At 40.4% G+C, this 20,407-nt stretch overlaps 1 protein-coding gene across 6 annotated transcripts in view; it reads left to right on the top strand.

Moving 5' to 3' along the window:
- The window catches only part of wdpcp (WD repeat containing planar cell polarity effector), an 88,454-nt gene that overhangs the window by 10,729 nt on the left and 57,318 nt on the right, over positions 1-20,407 (top strand). For 4 of the 6 annotated variants that reach the window (XM_086258901.1, XM_086258898.1, XM_086258900.1 and 1 more), the window contains exons 2-3: positions 15,124-15,208; positions 18,273-18,317. In XM_086258901.1, coding sequence (XP_086115027.1) covers positions 15,148-15,208; positions 18,273-18,317 — 106 coding nt within the window. In that variant the 5' untranslated portion in view covers positions 15,124-15,147. Of the gene's footprint in view, positions 1-3,651; positions 3,695-15,123; positions 15,209-17,672; positions 17,826-18,272; positions 18,318-19,810; positions 19,872-20,407 lie in introns of those variants that run through there. The other 2 variants (XM_086258899.1, XM_086258902.1) reach the window with 2 other exon arrangements.

The following is a 20,407-nucleotide window of genomic DNA, read 5'->3' as shown; positions in this document are numbered from 1 at the left end:
TCCAAGAGGCCAGTTGCCTGCAGGTTACCAGCAACACCGCCTGTCCCTGTTTGTCTGCTCTTTCTAAAAGGAAAGAATGTTTTCCCCCACAACATGGCTGTGTGGGGATTAAGGCCCATTCTGAGTGGCCCCGGGACGTGCAGCAGATGTTAGCCAGGATAGCACTCGTTGCCGTGCCGACAGTGAGCCGGCGGGATCGTCCCACCCAGACGACGTTAAGCCTATGGGCATGCATGGGAGAGAAGGGGGTGAAGGGAAGGTTCTGTCACACATTATAGAGAATGGCGTTGGGAAACTTGTTTCCACAGTCACATGATTCATCTGCACTGTTTCACATACAGTGTAGAAAAATATTGGCACTCCTCAAAGAGCTTTTGATCTTCCCCTCAAGGAAAATCACAAGTAAAGCGAAAAAAATATTGTTTATTCTGTTAAATAATTATTTTAAATAGGATTGTATTTACTCAGTCTGGTTTTAAGTTGATTGGACAGCTAATGACTAATTTCACTTTCCACCAATCACAGTTGTGACTTCACCTGTAAAGCAAACTGGCTGAAGCAAATCTATTAGGTTTTTATATGCCACAGGAAGTCCATGACATTGGATGACTTCAAATGATGAAAGGTAAAATTACTGGTAGTGACACAAAGTGGAGGCGAAGTAGTAGTAGTAGTAGTAGTAGTATAGTATAATTATTTTACCAATCATGGGTACGTATATAGCCTTTCTTTAGCCTGGCACGCATAAAGCTGAAAAGTTGTGGATGGCAAGGTTTGTGTTTTGGATGCTTTTGAGTGACATGGAACATCTAGACCATAAGTGTCAAACTCTGGCCCAGCCTAATTATATTTGGCCTGCAAAGCCATACCAAATTACTATTAGAACTGGCCTACTGGTATTATACAGCTAATATATATATTGTTTAGTATTAAGCTTTGCTTGTTCCATATTCAGTTTTTCAGCAACACTTGTTTGAGTCCATAAGAAAAGATTCATTCTTATATCTGGAGGAAGATTTTTTTTTCAATAAATATTAATGTTAGCCCGCGACTTTGTTCCAGTTTTGCATTTTGGCCCACTGTGTATTTGAGTTTGACACCCCTGATCTAGACAATAATTTAGCTGCTTAGTGAGTGGGTATTATATTATAGGTGTCTACCAGGAGCATGATGGCAAATACTTAAATTGTACTTATGCAAATAATAATGGCCCTGTAGTTAAAAGTCCAACTTGTTAAAGACTGTTAAAGGAGTTGAGACTTAAGGCTTTTGCTAGTGTTCTTTTTAACTTACCCACATAATGATGAGCAATTACTAAATGTACAGATGGCATTATAGGTAATGGAAACATGAAGTTTTTGGGGGGGGTTTAAAACAGGATGAAAAAATGGTTGACAGTCAGCTGTAGCTATTCAACTAATTGTGGTAAACTTTGAATTGTAGGTGTGTCAAAGTTTGTATAGCTGTTTGATGTGAAAGATGAGCTGTTTTCTTGAAGTCAGACAGGGCTAACTGCAGGGTGAATGTGTTTAACACGGGGCCCTGTTCAGCCCCTGTGCTACTCTTAACTGTCAAGCTCAATGGAAACAGGATACAGGGCCTGACAAGACATGACTTGACCCAACGATCCTGCATGTACAACAGAAATGAGTGCTGTAAAATTTCCCTTTATATAAAAGCTCCCAGGCCTCAGGTAGAGGACCTGAGCTTGAAGTATAACTGAACCTGTAAGACTCCATGTGTGTGTCAAAGGGAAGTAAAGATAGGTCATGAGTCTAAAAGAACACAACACTGAAATGTGTGTGCGTGCGCACGCGTGTGTGTGCATGTGTGTCATGGGGTGCAGGCCATGCCATTCAGTCCCATAATGACTGTACTCTTGGAGGAGTGTTGGGCAGGACAGTGCTGTTTTTACGCATGGCTGGATGCTTGGGCTCTCAGACAGATGGAGAATAGCCAAGTGTGTGTGTGTGTGTGTGTGTGTGTGTGTGTGTGTGTGTGTGTGTGTGTGTGTGTGTGCATACTTGTGTGTGCACTGTTGTCTTATTTTGTACTCTGATTTTAAACCTCCTCACCAGTTTCACTGACCTCTTTACTGCAGGCAGCAAATTATCAGACTCTGTAATGATGGAAAGCTGAAAATGCGTCAGAAAACCGTAGCGATACAAAGGCCAAACTTTACCTGGGGTTTTTGTTTATTATACAAACCCTTTGTAACCAAGGTAATGGCTTTTATGCGTATGCATAAATGCATGCAGTTTTTGGAGATTTTAACATTTCGTCTAGCAGATAATGGTGAACAGGTATAGAAAGAAATTAAGAAACTGGTTTCCACTTAGGGCTGCTCGATTATGGTCTAAATAATCCTTACTGATTAGATTCATTAGATTGAATAGATTCATATCAAAAACATTATATTGCTTGACAGGGGATGGGCACTTTCACCAGAGATGCTTGCCTGGAAAAGAACCAAAGATAGCACCCCACCCCTAACTGCTTGGAAGTGACTGCAGATAGCTGGCAGACCTTTAGCGTTACCTGCTGCAGTTTTCACTTTGTCTCATTTCTGTTTATTGTTCTTGACTTTTTGACAGCTATACTCTGCTTTGGCTTTGCATGTTTCTTATGTTTGCACAGTAGCAACTAATGTTGAAGTTCCACAACACCTGGTAGTTTGTAGTATTCTTCTATTATTTTTGTTTTTCTGTTGACGCCAGAGCATTAGATTCTATTGGGCACCTTTAAAGTCAAGGCAAACTGTACTATATATAGTCTAAGAAAAAAGCTAGGTAGCATGGTCATTTAAAAAGTAACCTAGTTACTCTTTATATATTCAGAAATATTTGGTTAAAAAGTTATTCTTTTTTCATTTGTAGTTTTTATGAAATTGTTAAGTTTGATTAACCACTCAAGTGATATTCCTGTTACCTAAACAACAGCAAGAAATCCACTGATGAGGACCTATACTTTTCCTACTGCTGTTTCATATTTATATTAGTACTGTGTTGATTTGTTGGCCTTCGTGACTTCGGTCATACCATTATGCCAAAATTTTATAGTTAAACTTCACAGGCAATTTGTTTTCCTTTACCAAATACTTGGTAAATATGATTTTAACACCATCTTTGACTAAATTCCTTCAGAATCTATGAATTGGACAAGCTGAATAAAGTTTGATTATTACAGCTGCTGTCATAGAATTGGTTTTAATCTGTAGATTATGTTCATTGCAGTCTCCACATAGACCCTGCAGTGATGCTCATGACAGACAACTGCCAGCTAAAGAGAAGAAGAGTTGGGAGTCGATGCGAGAAAGGATTTTATTTCCTCTTCTAAGTTGACGGCAGCGGTGGGAGAACAGAGATAGGACACCAGTGTCCATCTCTGAGGTCACAGCAAAGAGAACAAACCTCTTGCTCTGAGTGTCATCGACGTCCGACCGCTCTGCGCCATGTCAACCTGTCAGAAAGACAGATGGACAGAGGGAGGCACTGCTTGCTGAGAGGTGTCCAAGGTGTCATGGCCTCGTCTGGGAGGTGACAGACAGCGTGTGTGTGAGTGTGTGACGGCGAAATAAGACCGCTGAGAAGTCTAGGGGACGTTCATTGTGACCTTTCATTTTGCCTCGGTCTATCTCTCTCAGTGCTTCTGACAACAACCTTAAAAGGCCCTGGTCTTCCTGAGACCTTGACAGGTGTGTATGTGTGTACCTGAGTGCGCATATGTGGTTAAGTACACAACAGGGAAGTTTCAGCTAAGGTCAATGTTTTCTGGATGTGCGCACAGACTCAAAAACAAAGCTAACGCCTTTCTTGGTCTTGAAACTTTGCAAAGGTGCATTATACATCGACCATTCAAATCAAAAACTAGTTTCTCTGTATTGAAATTGGTTTGTGCTTACTGGTATTAAGGTGCTTACACCTGCGTGTGAGAAGAAAAAGTAGTTAAGTGGCCAATCACTTTTAATTAGTGGATGTACACTTGTTAACGCAAATATCTAGTCAGCCAATTAGATGACGACAAGTCTGTGCATTTAGGCACATGGACGCGGTCTTTTAAAGTTTAAAGTGAGCATGAGAATGAAGAAGACAGGTGACTGAAGTGACTTTGAGTGGTTGTTGGTGCCAGATGGAAAATGTTATGATGTCGGGGATCATTTCTTGGCACTCTTTAATGTTCACAGCATACCTGAGTATTGTTGCTGACCATGTCCATCCCTTTATGACCACAGGGTACCCAACTTTTTTTGTTTGTTTTTTAACATGATAATAAGTTAACTAGTCCCCAAAAGCCTCCACAGCCACCCAATCTCTGTAACAACAGAGCACCTTTGGGTAGACAGGGAGGACTGACATCATAGATGTGCAGCCAACAGATCTGCAGCAGCTGGTGATATTATCATGTCAATATGGAGCAAAATAATTTCTACAGTAGTGTAGTTGTGGCAATCACTATGAAGTGCACATTGTACTGGTTACCAGCATTGCTGTCGGCTTTATGTTAATACTTAAGAACTTAATATTTAAGCAAGAATGATCTTCTGTGTCCTGATTATGAGAGGGATTTGCATCTATGTGCAGGAGTGTACTTTTTATTATTAACTGATAATTTTGGGCAGGTAATTTGCTTCATAAATGAATGAAAAAGTAAGACACTTTTTCATGTTTGAGCTGCATGTTTTGTGTTTTTATGAATGTGTCTGTGCACATTTAGTGTATGTGTGTGTGTGTGTTTGTGTGTTTGCTGTTTATGGTCAGAAGGTGAGGGGCAAACAACGGGGCACCAGACAGCTTTAAAAGAAGAAAATCCAACAACATAAACAAAACCACGGTCAGTGTGACATGCGTCACCTTCTCTGTGACAGGGGACAGACACCAGAGAGGCTCCTAGTCCCCGAGAATCTCTTTGAAGCCGAGCAATTGTGCCGGTGGTTTGGAAGTATTGCCTTTCCTGGCCTTAGGTGTTGCTTTAGGGCAGAACACTCAGCTTTTAGTGAAACACTTGCCTGGATTAGAACTATTAGCTGAACAGGAATGAAAGACCACCACCATCAAGTTTTTTTTAATCCTGGCTAAATGTAGAAATTTTTGCTTGTTCAAACATTTTATTGGCTTCAAGGTGGAAGTCTCACTCTCTTTTGCTGGGAGACCACATTTTCTGCCCAATCAGTTGCACATTTTCCACCAAACATCTCTTTCTCTCTGTCTCTCATCACCACTCTTAGTCATTACTGGTACTTGTTTGTGTTTCTGCTCCAGGCGTTGGGTAAATACCTCTGCTGGAAAAAAGGTTTTCCCCTCATTCCCACCTTCCTCCCTCCATTACCTCCTCTAATGATGTTTACGCGTGTGCTTAGAAGAGCCTCCACACATCTTTCTGTCTCCCCGTTCTTGTCCTTTCCCTCCTTTTCTTGTACTTACACACAAAAGCACAGGCACACAGAGAGTCTGAAAGATTGTGTAAGGAGAAAGATTTTGTCTGTATTTTATTTTTGTTTATATTATTTAACAGTCTCTCAATCTTTTGCAAATCATAACAAAAAAGAAAAGGGAGGATGAAATATAAATCAAAAAACAAATATTTTCAAATGCCTATAAAAATAGATGTGCACATGAGGAAACAGCTGATAAAGACAAGAAAAAAAAACATGTCCTCTTTGGCTTCGAAATTAGAAATGCATACCTTGTGAAATAATTGCTTAGTGGCCACTTATGTAAAAGTCGTTGTAACATGTCTTAAAAAAAATTTATTAAAGAAATCTATAGTTGGCAGATTAGGGCCTCCACAAACAGAAATGTAAATCTTGAGTTGTAGATCTCATAAGACTCCTAAGTGGCTGATATTCATGTCCCATGCAAAGATGCCTTTTTCTCTCCACCTTAACTTGTCATATCACAAGATGTGGCATTTTCCTTTGCTATCTTTTATGTTGTTAAAATAGAAGTGAAGATCATGGGACCACTAACCCTCATAACTTCCTAAAAACAGTTTTCATCACTCAGATTTTTCTCCTGTGGTTGTATTTTATCTGGCTATTCTCAAGTGTTGATACGGAGAGGTTCAAAGCCCTTGAAGGTAAAATTCTTTAATGCCAAAGATGACAGTTGGATGATGCGAGTCATTTCCCCCAAAAAGCCTGTTATGAAAGCAAAAAGGTTTCATAACAGCCCAGCCAAGAAATATCATACTCCATACTGCTCGTTATTTAAGGCTCTGTTTGCACATGGTAAGCCTCATTTATAGTTCCTAACACAGAGTTAACAGTGTTTTTTTTTTCCTTTTTTCCACTGACTAATATACTTAATTTTTTTTATTCTGTTTTTGTATATTTGTGTGCGTCTCCACTTTGTTTCCCTCTGAACTTTTCAACTCCTCACCTCACCTCCTCACGCCCTCCAAACCTGAACTAGTGCTTCAAGCGATCACCTGGTTTCTTCTGCGCACAACAGTAGACATGTGCTTCTAGACACAAACCCTCTTGACAGTGTCGTTGCCCAGAGGTCATGTAATGATTCGTTTTCCAAAAAATGGACAGATATTCGGATTCATGCAGAGCTACTGTACCTGCCGCCTGTTTTGAATAGTATTACCTTTGCATCATTTTGTTCCAGCTGTCCATCACTTCTATTCTTCTTCTGCTGACAGTTCAATGGGCTCCTGTGGGACTCTGTATAAAAGGTTTCCAGCCTGCTGCCTGGCGCCACTTTGCCCACTCTCTGCTCTTCTCTGTCAAACCGTCTTTCTTGTAATGGGACAGCTGAGAACATACACTGTACTTGTGGTTGTTGGTGCATGGTTAAGTACATACATTCGCCACAAGGCTTCACACCCTTCACTTTGTCCCCTCTTTATCTCCCCTCAGTGGGTGGAGTTCTGTAATGCCTTAGGTCTTTAATGAAACCTCAGAACTAGAGTGTTTGAAAGACTGGTAGGACAGATATGCTGACAAGAATATGACTAGAGCCCTGGGGCCCAACAGTAACAACTAAAGGCTATAATATTTATTACGCCACCATATAAGTTATAAAAGATGGATGTAGCCACCATGGAGGTATCAGTTGGTTAGTAAAGTGTTTTATGACTATTCAGAGGTGGGGCTCTGAGGCTTTTAAGGTAGCAGTGATTAAACCTTAACTATGGAACTTGGCTCCATTATTAAGTGTTTTACTTAACTGAACTGAAATAAAAAAGGTAGTTAAGAAATTGGTCTACAATTAGCTATGAAACCAGGTCTAAGTTCAGATTTGGGAGACAGACACTGTCTCTACTTTTAAGATTAGGCTTAAAGCTTTCCTTTCTGATAAAGCTTATAGTTAGGGCAGGATCAGGTGACTGAACCCTCTCTGGATTATGCTCGGATAGGTTTAGCTGCTGTGTGGCTTCCCATGATGTACTGAGCATTTCTTCTTCAGTCACCTTTTTCACTCACTATCTGTTTACATACCATTCTGCTTTTAATTATTACTTATTATTAAACTCTATTTCTTCCATAGTCAGTTTTTGTCCTTTCTCTCTCTGCTCTCCTCTCTTTCCTCTCACCCATAACTAGTCAGCCTACTGTCACCTCGTGCATACTCATGGAGAAATAAATATTATGCCTGTTTTTAGACTGTATAGACCAGGGGTGGCAAACTCCAGGCCTCGAGAGCCGATGTCCTGCAGGTTTTAGATAACACCCTGGGTAAACACACCTGAGTCAAATGATTAGTTCATAACCGGGCTCCTGGAGAACTACAAGAAATGTTGGGGAGGTAATTTAGCCATTTAAATCAGCTGTGATGAATCAAGGACACATCTAAAACCTGCAGGACACTGGCTCTTGAGGCCTGGAGTTTGCCACCCCTGGTATAGACTGTCAACCTGTCCAGGGTGTACCTCTCCTTTCGCCCTTTGACAGCAGGGATAGGCTCGGTTGGGAGCTGCTATCATAGCGACTTTTCATAAAAGTTTGCACAAGACTCGTCCATCATCTTATCTCCATCCCTTCTGTATATGGGCATGTAATAGTGTGTACATTCGAGCTCTTTGACTGCTTGCATTCTTTGTTTTGTGCTCATTGTTATCATTATTATATAAACACATTGGTTTCAAATTCTGCCCTCCTTCCTTTACTTTGGTACAACACTGAGAGCTTGAGGCCTTGCACCTCAAGGGTATGGTGAAGATAAGAGCTCATGTGAGTCTTTGTGCATCCTTTCATATGTATGCAAATATATGCATGTGTACATTTCCTTAGGAATCAAAAGATAGGAGATTATGCGCCAACCATAATATATATCCCTTTCCATGCATACGCATGTTCTGGAGTGCTGTGTGAGTTCACGTATCAGAAATTTGAGAGATTGGAGTGTACACAACGTAGGACTGATCTGAGTGCCTGAGTGTGTCCGCTGAATACATGAGTGCGGGTGTCGATGCAGTCAGTGACTGAGACTTGACAGAAACTCTGACCTTAGGTTTGAAAATACTGTATTTACACACTGCCCCACTACCCCAACTATCTTTCTCTGGGTGTGTACCTTTTGGTCTGTCTTTGTATGTTCTTCATGTTTGCCAAGTTTCTCTCCAAGAGCCTAAACAAAACAAGCCAGCAGCTGAGGGTGTATGTAGGAGATAAAACTTGTGGGGGAAAAAAGTCATAAAATTTGAAACAGTGTCCTTTGAGAGTGACAAGACAAAGAATGAGGTGAGTCGAAATTGCCAGGAAGAGAGTGAACGCTTGCAGACAGGGTCAGAAAGCTTAATGCATTTCTAATAGGAGGTACCTCGGGAAAAACTAGACTAGAAAGTGTGGGGGAGAAAAGATAAAAGACAAGGGACAAGTAGGTAGAGGGATGATAAGTGAAGGTACATGAGGAAAACAGGAGGGGGAAAGTGACAGACAAATTCGCACAGAGCCAGGTAGGTGAGAAGGGAACTGCGGTATGTGTGTGATGTTTAGTGAAGGTTTGTGTGTGTGTGTGTTGTAGGGCAGCGGAATGAGGCAAGGCTGTGATGGCCTTGTGTCAGTCACCCCATGGCAGCTCTTTAACCCCGTAATTTATCACATCAGTCTTCTTGCAATGATGGGGCCAGTGCACCGGGTGACAGAAATGCCTCTGGCATTTTCATCTGTCTGTTAGAAAGAAGCTTGGGGGAGAAGAAAACAAGAGTACACACCTGTAGGAGAGGATTCTTGAGATGTTATGTCACAAAACGAAGGCAGGCTTACAGACTGAGTCTCATTCTGATTGCAGTGGCTTGAGATCTGGACCACAACCTTAATAGACCCTCGATTTATTGCAAAGTTTTAACATCTCTTGTGAATATAGACAGTCTAGAAATAGACATGGCTACTGAATTCCTGTTATGAGACCTTGAGCATTTTGTGTAACATTTTTGTGTTGTGAAACCAGATTTAATAAGCAAGCAGTGGCTCAAACTGTGAATCTGGACACTCATACATTGGTTAATCCTTCTTCCTGGCTCTTAACACTTACCATAATTTACAAAATTCACGTTTTATTTAAAATCATACTAGCAATTAAACCCATAAGGTTGTCAGGAAACTTTACTAAGGGAGCAAGGGAGGTGAGGGTTGTTGCCACGAACTTCTCTACAACAGAACTTCATGCCATTTTGGTGCAACCACCAAAGGTTCACCTCCGCTGACCATTAAAAAGAATGCAGCTTTAAAGCAACGCAGGTTAGTGAGGTTAATTATTGTAATTGTAAACAAGAAGTTAAGAAAATTGCCCCACAAAAAAATTGAGATCTTTCCACATGCATGGAGGTCAATATGTGTTTTTTTGTTTGTTGGATCCTTTGTTGGATGTTTGGTGTCATCCAAAGAAATGTGTTTTCCTCCAAAAGAATACCAGGATTACAATAAAAAAATGTTAATGTTTTATTTAAGAAGAGTTTCATTTCCTCAGGCGTAGGATACAGTTTTGTTAATCAAATAACAACAACAGTCTATAAGTAAGGTAACACACACACTCATTGATTTAACTATAAGGTAGATTTTGATCCAGAAAACCTATAACATCTTCTAAAGTGCTCAAAACCACCTTTTAGGTCGCTGCTACTAGTGTTCCAGGACTTAATTTTGCCATTACATACAAACAGACTCACAAGGTTAAAACACTCTCAGCCATGCCGATGTGTCTGTCACAGACACATGCACACATATCGAAGTACACACTTACAAAGACACTTTCGGTCTCTCTGTCTTTCACACACATAACTGTTCATACACTCAGTAACCACCCAGAGGGGACAGTGAAAGGAGAGTAGAGAAGAGATGCAGAGAGCAGGCAAGGTCGTAGTTCCTGTGGACTGTCTTTGAAAGGGGAGTCGTATGTTTTCCCTCCCCACCCTTTGATGTTAAAGCAGTCTCTTTACTAGTGTAAAGATGGGGTACAATAACCTAGACCCCCTCCAACCCCTCACCTAGCGCCTCTGTACACCCCCACAAAGCTCTGCAGGGGGACAGGTAACCCACAGCAACCCCAGCCAGAAACCAGAATGTGTGTGGCAGCTGTCCAGGACCTGGGCAGTACTGTGCGAGTGTGTGTGCGTGCACTTGTTTGTCTATGTACTATATGTATGCAAATGTTGAAGTCTTTAGGTGCACCAGTCACTGTAACAAACAAACAAGGAAACTTCATGCAGAGTAATGCATTGATTTAGCATTTGATATTTAAAAAGCACAAATGGTTCTGTTTAATAATTTTTCAATATTTTGTCATCAAATTATGCCATCATGAAACAAAACTTCAAATGATTTTCTAACATAGATGAATTAAGCAAAGCACTACACTTGAAATAACTAAATTAAAATATGATGCGCATAGTAAACATTTATACGGAACTCAGTCATTGACTTGTTTTAATGACCAGAACTTTAATAATAAACAAAAGCGAATAGACTTTTTTTTTAAAATCATTTTTCTTTTTTCTTTTTTTCTTTTTTTTATCAAGCTCTTCTCTCAAACCTTTATTTGATTTATTTGATTTAATGTCAAACAGTATTTTCATAGACCAGCCTTTAAGGTGTCGTGGATAAATGCAACAAAATAAAATGTTACAACCAAGACAAAAACTGGTGTTTTATAAATATAATAATAATAAACACGAATTCGTTTGTGTAACTTTATTAGCAGCGTCCTCCTGAAATGCGCCAACAACATTGAGAGTAACATCCTCCTCTCTGCCCCTTAATGCACTCTGGTCGCTATGGTAATGCGTAAATATTTCTTTCAAAATAAGACGCACAACTACAACATGGGAAAAGACCCAGGGAAACCAAGTTAACAATAAAAACCCCGAAAACCATAAATTTCACACTGGAGCTTAAACTCTCACGGCCCGGTACCAAACGACTCAGGGAACGGTACCGGTCCATGGCCCGGGGGTTGGGGACCGCTGTACTATACTGCTTTGAGTGACATCCTATTATTAATAGGATGTCCACTCAGCCTTTGGAGCTATTACAACTTCAAACATTCTGGGAAGGCTTTCCAGAAGGTTTTGAAATGTGTTTATGGGAATTTTTGATCATTCTTTCAGAACCACGTCTGTGAAGTCAGACACTGATGTTGGATGAGAAGACACAAAGTTGTCCAAAATGTCTTGGTATGCTGAAACCTTAAGATTTTATTTCACTGGATCTAAGGGACTGAGCCTAACTTGTAAAAAAAAACCCCCAAAATCACACAGTGGTTCTTGAGCTAGTCTGAACATCACATGAAGTTTGGAGGTCTGTAGTGATTGACTCTGCAGAAAGTTGGAGACCCCTGCGCACTATGTGTCTCACCATCCTCTGACCCACTCTCTGATTTTACGAGGCCTGCCACGTCATGGCTGAGTTGCTGTCGTTCCTAATCACTTCTACTTCTACTTCAGTTGACTTTGGATTATTTAGTAGTGAGAAAGATTCATGACTGTACTTGTTGCACAGGTGGGATCCTGTCACCACACTGGAATTCACTGAACTCCTAAGAACGACTCATTCTTTCACAAATGTTTGTAGAAGCAGTCTGCATGCCTATGTGCTTGATTTTATACACCTGTGCCCAAAGAAGTGATTTGAGCACTTGAACTTAGTATTTGAATGGGTGATTGAATACTTTTGGCAATGCAGTATATGTCTCCTCATATACCTAGTGTGAATGATCTCACCCTCAGTTGCTTTATCCTGCCCAACTGCTCAGATACATATGTGACCACAGGGCTAATTTTTGTCCAGTACAAACTCCCCTATTTGTGCTCTCATTTTCTGTATCCCCATCAGTCTCCTTGTTTCCTCTATTTCCAGAGACCCAGACATCTCCTCAAAACAGAACCTTTAGGCTAGCCAGACTGGCAATAACAGAATGAAAGCTGTCTGAAATTAGGTTTTCAGTCCAAAAGAGCTGACTTCCTCTTAAGGAAAAAAAAAAGCTGGTTAGGGGAGGATGAAAGAATCCTCTTATGTCAGTAAACTCGTTTCACCATCACCACTGTGCCATGCTAGCCCTGTGTTATCTACGTGTATTTTTGTTGGAACTTGTAGTTTTGGGAGTTGAGTGGCAAAATGGGATTTTTTTTTTCTCCCCACACCAAGAGGACCAAGAGGGCAAAGATAAGAGAGAGTCCCCTCTCAGCATTAACTACAGAAAATAAGAGAGAGGGAAAGGCGGAGAGCATTAACTGCACAGATAGAGGAGTTAATGGCTAACACAGCAATGCTGTGAAACATACAAACTATACAGAGATCCTGCACTGTCCTGTGAGGAGCATCAACATTTATCTGTGGGCTAATCTGAGTTCATCCCTGGTTGGATTTTAGTCTCATAGATTGGGGCAGTAGTACATGTAATCAAATCTCTCCTAGGCTTTTTAATAAGTGCATATTTAACTCTCCTCAATTTTATTTTATTTACTTAACATCAGTTCACAACAACAGTCACTTCAGGGTGCTTCATATCTTATGTAAAAACCCTACAATATGACATGTAAAGCAGGATTTTGTCCAGGCTCAAAATGGAATTTTTGTGAGCACAAATGTTCACACATAAGCACATTTGGTCTGCATATATTTAAAGCAATGAGTCTGTGTTACCTTACTTAACAGAGGTCCATGCATATTCCTTTTATTCTTGGCAATTTGATTAAAAATGTATTTTATGCTTGAGTAAATTAAACCCCCACTCAAACAGAGCTGGTGGAGAAATATTTTTATTGCAGTTCTGGTAATTTTCCTTTGCGGGAGAAAACCAAAGCCTCACTGTCTAGATAAATATTAGTCCTCATTTCAGCTGAGTGCATTTATATCATTTATGTTTCCATTAGTTTATTCTTTGCTTTGCTCTCAGCCTGACTATGTGCATCTCCGTTCCTTAAGTTTAGGACAAAGAGCATGAGAGTGAACAATCAATAGGGAGTAACTAACAGGGAAAGCTTTTCATTTGTGCCTTTCAGACATTTCAACTCCCTTGATGGCAACAACTAATAACTGCGACCCTCAGAGCAGTAGTGATAGCACTTGTGATTTTATTATTCCGCTGAGAAATGTTTTTTTTATTTATTTCCGAAACATCACAGCAGTTTGGTTATTGTTTATACAGTCTGACTAAAAACCAGTCAACAACAGTAGTACAGGGGGACACCAAACAAAGGGCATGAGAAGACAGCCACAGCTCAACCCTTTAAGGAAGCAATGGAAACTGCCTGGAGAATAAAGTGTGTAATAAAGAAGGAAAGCAGAGGCTGTGAATCTGGAATGCTGACTGGTTTGTCTGAGCTGTCAGCCCCAAAGTGTTCGTCCTTCACTACACAACAGTGATGTGTGAATGAATGCGCAAGCATCACCGCTTGTGACCTTGTTTCGGTGTCAGTCTGAGTTCATGCACACGTCTGTCTTTTTGGTATGTTCATATTAATTAGTTGCAGTTATTCCATCTTACCAGTACTTCAGGTGTAGCAGGAAGGTTTGCCTCCAGAAGAGTTTTGTCCTGCATGCAGGTATTTGTCATGTGTTTTTTAAATAACACCTTGCCATTACTCCTACTCCTGATAATCGACTACTAGCACTCATACCACTAATACAGACATAATAGGAAAATCTGATTACACTGTTACATTTCCTATTTTTAAATGTTAATCTGGCTGCAGTGCTGTGCCATACTCTGATTATATGTTGATCTTGATAATATTTTTGTGTGACACCACTGAAAGTTTTTTTTCTCTCTACTTTTGTCTTGGCATACTGTATTATCTGAATTAAACTTCACAAGCACATTGCAAGCCTACCAGGGCCCCACTGGGCCTGTGTGCCAGGATGCACTTATGCCACAGCCATTCGTCCATCTGTCCACAATTAAAAAGAATCACTTCTCCTCCTACAACATTTTCAGAATTTAATCAGACAAGTGCACATTGATCACCTAATGAGTCTTCACGTGTGTTCAAGGTCAAGCTTACAGGCACTTTTCTACTTTCACAAGAATTGCACCACCTCCTAGAGTATTGTACAGATTTTAGTGGAATTTGGCCACATTGATCATGTAATTAGTTTTCACTTACACTGAGTTTAAGGTCAAGATTACATTTGTTTTTTCTGAGCAATAACCTGGGGTTTGTGAGTGATCGTGAGCAGGGTAAGGTACTGCATCACTCATGTTCTGGTTAGTCAGTGCAGGTATTTGTTAATGCATCTTATTCGCTGTTCTACTAATTAATATGGGCTAAATCATTCATTGCTTCATCTAAATGCAGTGCTAGATTGCTGGTATAACGGTGCGCTTGAATTGAGAAAAAAAAAAAAAAAAAACCCAAAAACTCCTGTATCTCTTTTCTCCTGTATGCATATTCTACCACCCACTCCACCCACTGCTTCATGTCCTTCCCTCTTTTATTTTTCACTATCAGTAATAAAAACTTTGAAAAGGAAAAGGACACCACCTCATCTCTGGTTGTCATTAAAGTGTATGCATTTGTATTTGTAGGCCCGTGTCCCTACATGCAATGCTTCGCTTGACCCTTTGACATAAATGGCCCTGTCTATTATGTCTCCTCATTAAGATATTTATCTGTGGTCGTGTTTGGTCTGCCCCTTCTTCGTCTTCATTTGTTCTTTCTCTCACTTGTCCCTCTCCTCAGACTTGGGTTACGCACCTCCATCAGATGGCGTTCTGCCTGGCTGAGCTGCACTTGTGGTCCACTAAGGGCTCACTTCAAGTTAAAGGTACAACTTATCAACATGTTCAATCTCCCTCCCCTCTCTCCTGGATTCCCTCCTTTCCTCTTTCTCCCTCTGCCTTGTTCTGGCTCTTTCTGTCATCACTCACTTTGTTGATGCACTTTCTAAGTACTTAGATCTACTTTTGCAATCTGACTTTCACTTCACATCATTTTTCAACGAATCTGTTTGCACTTTCTCCTGATTTCAGTGTTTATTGCATCATACCTTAAATTCTTTATATTGTTTTTACCTTATTTGAACACAAGCAGTTACAGAAACCAGGAAGACATCCATGTGTTGGCCAAGGATTCCAGATTTGTTGACAAGGAAAGATTTAATATCTTATCCACTTTCTAGCCTCCCTTCTTCCTATTTTGCTAAAATGCCTTTCCCACTACAAGGTCGCTAGTTTAAAAATACAAATAAATGAAACAAAAGCTAACTAAAAAGAGTCATCTGGCTTTGAGAAGCTTTTTCCAAACAGTGCTGTACAAGACCTGAAAACTATTGACATTGAGAAACTGCCTTGTTGGGCCAAGTGTGGTCTAAGTTTTACTTTTCTGGTAGTTTTTGTGAGGTACCCTACTCTTCACCTATCAGTCCATCTCGTTTCTCCATTTTCTTGTTTTCTCTTCCCTTCCTTTCTGTCTTGTCTTTCACAGTCTGCTGAGCTTCAGGCGAAGATAGTGTCTCTCTGAGGCTGTGTGTGTGTGTATCAGCCTATGTGTACACACAGAGGTACGGGAGGGTGTTTATCATAGGTGACAGTGACATATCCTTATTTGTTTGTTATTTTTTTCTCCCCGCTGTGTGTGTTTTTTGCTATCTGAGAAAACGTGGATAGATCCATCTGAGGGTAGAGACCTGGTCGCTGAGGTGTGACGCTCCCTATCACCACCTTTCTTACATCATATACGCCTACCTCAGAAACAAAAGTATAGAACTTAGAAAAGCAGTACAGTGCTGTGAAATGCTGTGTGTGTGTATGTGTTCTGCATGTGCTAATCACATTTTTAATAACCGCTGACAGCATTGCACAGCTCGACTACTTTTGCACAGGGGGACCTCAACAGAAGTCAACAGATTTTAAATAAGGATGCTGATTTGATCTAGAGACTGCCACATGAGGACATCAACACAGAATTAATTGGGGTTTGTGTCCTTATGTGGAAAAACCGAGAATTTTGCATAACAAAAAATTCCCGTATGAAGCCTTTTAATTCCTTAATTGTAGACAAAAAAGGAAGCAAGCTTACAATCTTTCTGTTACTTGTGCTTCATTGCTGCTTGGAAACCAAAAGGCCTGATTTTGATTTCCGTGTGTCCGTAATTATTTCTTGTGTTGGTGCATCAAGTGGTGCTAATCACAAAGTCGTCATGTGCTGATGTTTTTTTACGAGGTGTCAGCGGGTTGACACCTCGGGTTGAAAGAAATAGAACGAAATAGAAGATAGGACTTTTTTTTACCCTCCTGTGTCCCCGGTCTTTGTTGTGGTCAGTTTTGTTTTTTTAGGGGCAGAAATATTTGTCTCTGTAGTTTTTTCACTTCTTTCTTTCCCTCACATCAATTCCAATAGTTTTAGCAGTCTCCCTCCAGGAATTTGCTGACTTTTGTAAGTCCTTATACTGATGCTATGATTATTATCCTTTATACTGAGGCAATGATTGTTGTTCTGTCACTGATAAATTAAACAGCTGTGGCAAAAAAGTGCTGAACAGGCAAACCATAACAGTTGCAGCCTGCATAGACCCGACATGTAGTTACTTTTCTCTGATTTTGTACGCTAACCATTATTTGACATTTTGCCCACTTAAGCAGGATACTATTAAATTATACGATTACAGGATATAATTAAAAGTAAGGTAAAATGTGGTGATCGACTTTGAACAACTCGAACTTTAATAATGTGTTCGTCTGGATATGCGACAGGACTTCAGGTGTCTCTTGGTAAACAAATCTTTCCTTGCATCATCTGTGTTAAATATGTGCTGTAGGTGTGCAATAATGTCTTCCGAAACCCTACGCTGTAACTTGTGCCACTGTGCACATTGCATAAATGCGTCTGCAATGACTGTGATTGGTGTATTTAGTAAGATTTTCTCCTGTGCATTTATAGCGACTACATTTTTTGCTGTACTTGGATAAAATGCAAAAGTATAAATCATGAATTTCCCGTGACACAAATGGATCACGAAAGGTTTTTCTTTCAAAACACAGATCCACGTGATTTGAGGACATCTTAGTCATTGTTTAATCTAGATCATATTATGTCTGTCAGAAAGCAACCCTAAACTGTTACTTAAGGCTGTGGGTTTTCAGTGAGAGGCATTTGCAAGACTGAATCTGTCCTAATTTTTAAAACCAAGCAATTTTTGCATATGTTTCCCATACGGTATGTGTGGTATATGTGTTTGTTTGTCTGTCTGTATGTGTTTGTGTGTCTGCCATCAGCCTTCCTGTTGTATTAGTGTGACCTGGCCTCAGGAGCAGCAGCAGAGGCAGCAAGAGTAGTGGAGCGATAAAGAAACGATGTGTTGTGCGAATCTGAAGCTGGCTGCTTATGGTTTTGGGGCCTGCAGGAATAACTCTCACAGAAAAAGTCTCAGCTCAGCAGTTTGTGTGCGTATGTGTGTATATTTATCTGTGCGCATATATGTGGGTGTGTGTGTGTTTTTGTGCTTGTTGCATGCCCTGTGTATGTCGGTCATACGTTTCTGTAGCTGTCCACAGACTCTTTATCTGCTTTTTTTTAAATGTATATGTTGCATGTGTGTAAATCAGTGTTTGTCCCTTAGGTGGGATGGGTGAAGGCACACTCCTGTCTTTACTAATACCCCTCAGCCCCCCTTCTATATTGGCTCGGACCCCCCCCCCAGCCCACCCTACCACCTCCTCCTTCTCCCTCACAGGGTCTTATCTAAACTGTGGTGCTAGCAGACGGGACAGGCCACTGGCTGATAGCGATTGTTTATCCCACGGTGCGAAATTGCTGATCTGTCTTCTGCTTTTCCCTGACAGCTAGATGTTCATCTCTCTCTCTCTCTTTCTCCCTCTCTTGCCCCACAGATACAGATATTGGCACCTATCAGTACTACGATAAAGGAGAGCCAGGTAAATAGTGTTTATATTGGATGTCTGTTTGTGTTTAAGATAAGTTGCATTTGCCTTGTTTTTGGGACGTATGCGATTTCCTTATATATAAAGAAGGGCTTTTTGCTGCCTCCTGACACACAGATTATTGGCCCTGCGTATTTTGGTGTCCTACACACATTGACTTGTCCACATAGAGGCTATTAGTATGTAGGATTTACACCCTAAAACCTTATATACACATGCACATACTGCTCACACACGAAAATTATATTAGGCCTCCTTGGTTCTATCTCTTACACTGCCTGTGTTCCTGTTGACCCGGGGTCCTGCCACATAGCGATAGGAAAACTAAGCTGTTGACTTTCTCCTGGATCACATAGCAAGAGGCCCCATGCAGTCCAGCTTCATATTGCCTCAGGCCAGGAGGCTTCCCTTACCATCAGGAAGTGCTCAAATCGCTCTCCCACCGTCTTTGCTGCCTGGGGACGTTCTCCCTTATCCTTCAGGTTTCTCCCCCTTTTTTCCCACATGAGTGGAAACTCTCTTTTGAGAGGATGGGCTACTATATTATCACTAACAAGCTTGTTTAGCAAACTGCATCCATAAACTACTGGGGAACAGTTAATAGATAGCTGAATAGTGCCAAGTAAAATACATTTAATACAAATAAAACACTAGAATTATACTGAATCTTCTTGGAGAGTCTTTTAAAACATTTAACCAAACAACAAATGCTGTTATTTCAAAAGGCACCACTGACACTGTTCCACGTCCAAGTGAAGCCAACAAAAGATTGCTGGTTCAATTCCAGTCAGAGACCTAAATCCCTTTAGGGGTTGTGTCAGGAGGGGCATGCGGTGTAAACCTCTGCCACATCAAACATGTGAAGCTACAATTTGTGATAAATGAGCTGCCCACGTAGCACTATAAAGTACTGCAGTTACACATGTTTCAATATGTAAAGTACAGTGACACACTTATATGGCTGAACTTTTAACATCACTCAGGCACAACAATAAAACCACTATCAAAGTGAAAATTCACTATGCTGCTGGGAAATCCTAGGGTTTTTTAGCACCTCGTCATGGGACATGAAGCATTCCCAGCTGGTCCCTGTGCCCCCGTTTATTATAAAAGAAAATGATCAGGAGCAATCTGACAGATTTCTATCCAGTTGGGCATCTACAAGATATGCCAGAACAACCCTGATCTATAGAAGCTCCACGCTGTAACCCACAAGACCCAACAGATCCGCTGCCAGTGTCCCAGTGCCAGACACCACAAGACACCCCCACAGATCCTGGTCCATCCCCTAACAAGTCAAAGCTGTTTTGGTGCCACGAGGAGGACTCACACGATACTACGTAGATTATTTTAATGTTTTAGCTGATAAGTTTTTTTCTTTTTTGTTTTGTTGTTTTAGCCCAAGAGTCTATCTTACCCTGAGATTTGTCAGCTTATATAAAAGAATTGACATGTTTTTAATTCTGTAGGTTTTGCTTCATTTTCAGTGGAAAATATCAGGACTTGTCTTATCTGAAGACATTTCAATATTTTCATCTGCTGCAATTGGTGAGATGTTTTTGGCAAAACTACTGTACTTTTTTTTTTTAAAACGACTGCTCACATTTTTATGTTTGACTGCTTGGAAGTAATGCAAAGATCTGATCGAACTTGAAATTAATATTACTAATTATATAATGAATATTACTTTATAACCACAATAATTTAGACACTTGGGTTTTTATGCATCTAACAAAGGTTAATTGATATTAGCCTTAGCATTCATGTGGCTTTTTAAGTTTTAAGTTTGATTTGTTTGGGTGAACCAAAATCTAAAATCTGGGACCATCCTCTTTCACCTTACACACAGTGGTTTGGTTTGGTACATATTTTAAATGGAACGGGTTTAACTAATCGTATCTTCCGGTGTAGTGTAGATATAGACCTAAATATCTTTGTTTCATCAGTTCTGTAACATTCCTGTAATCTGTCGCAGTCTCACACTATATGTTTCAGCGCCTTTGTCATGGATTTCCTTTGCTTTGTCATAGTTTTCTGTTTTGTTCTTATTTTGTGTACAGTAAGTCTCCCTGTCTCGTCTCTCC

Source organism: Aulonocara sp. 'chitande type north' Nkhata Bay, linkage group LG13 (genome assembly GCF_057382095.1).
Source record: "Aulonocara sp. 'chitande type north' Nkhata Bay isolate Kocher_YH1m ecotype deep benthic linkage group LG13, A_spYH_male_GT1.1, whole genome shotgun sequence".
Taxonomy (NCBI): domain Eukaryota; kingdom Metazoa; phylum Chordata; class Actinopteri; order Cichliformes; family Cichlidae; genus Aulonocara; species Aulonocara sp. 'chitande type north' Nkhata Bay.
Note: the sequence above shows the minus strand (reverse complement) of the source record. Positions and strands in the feature narration are given on the sequence as shown.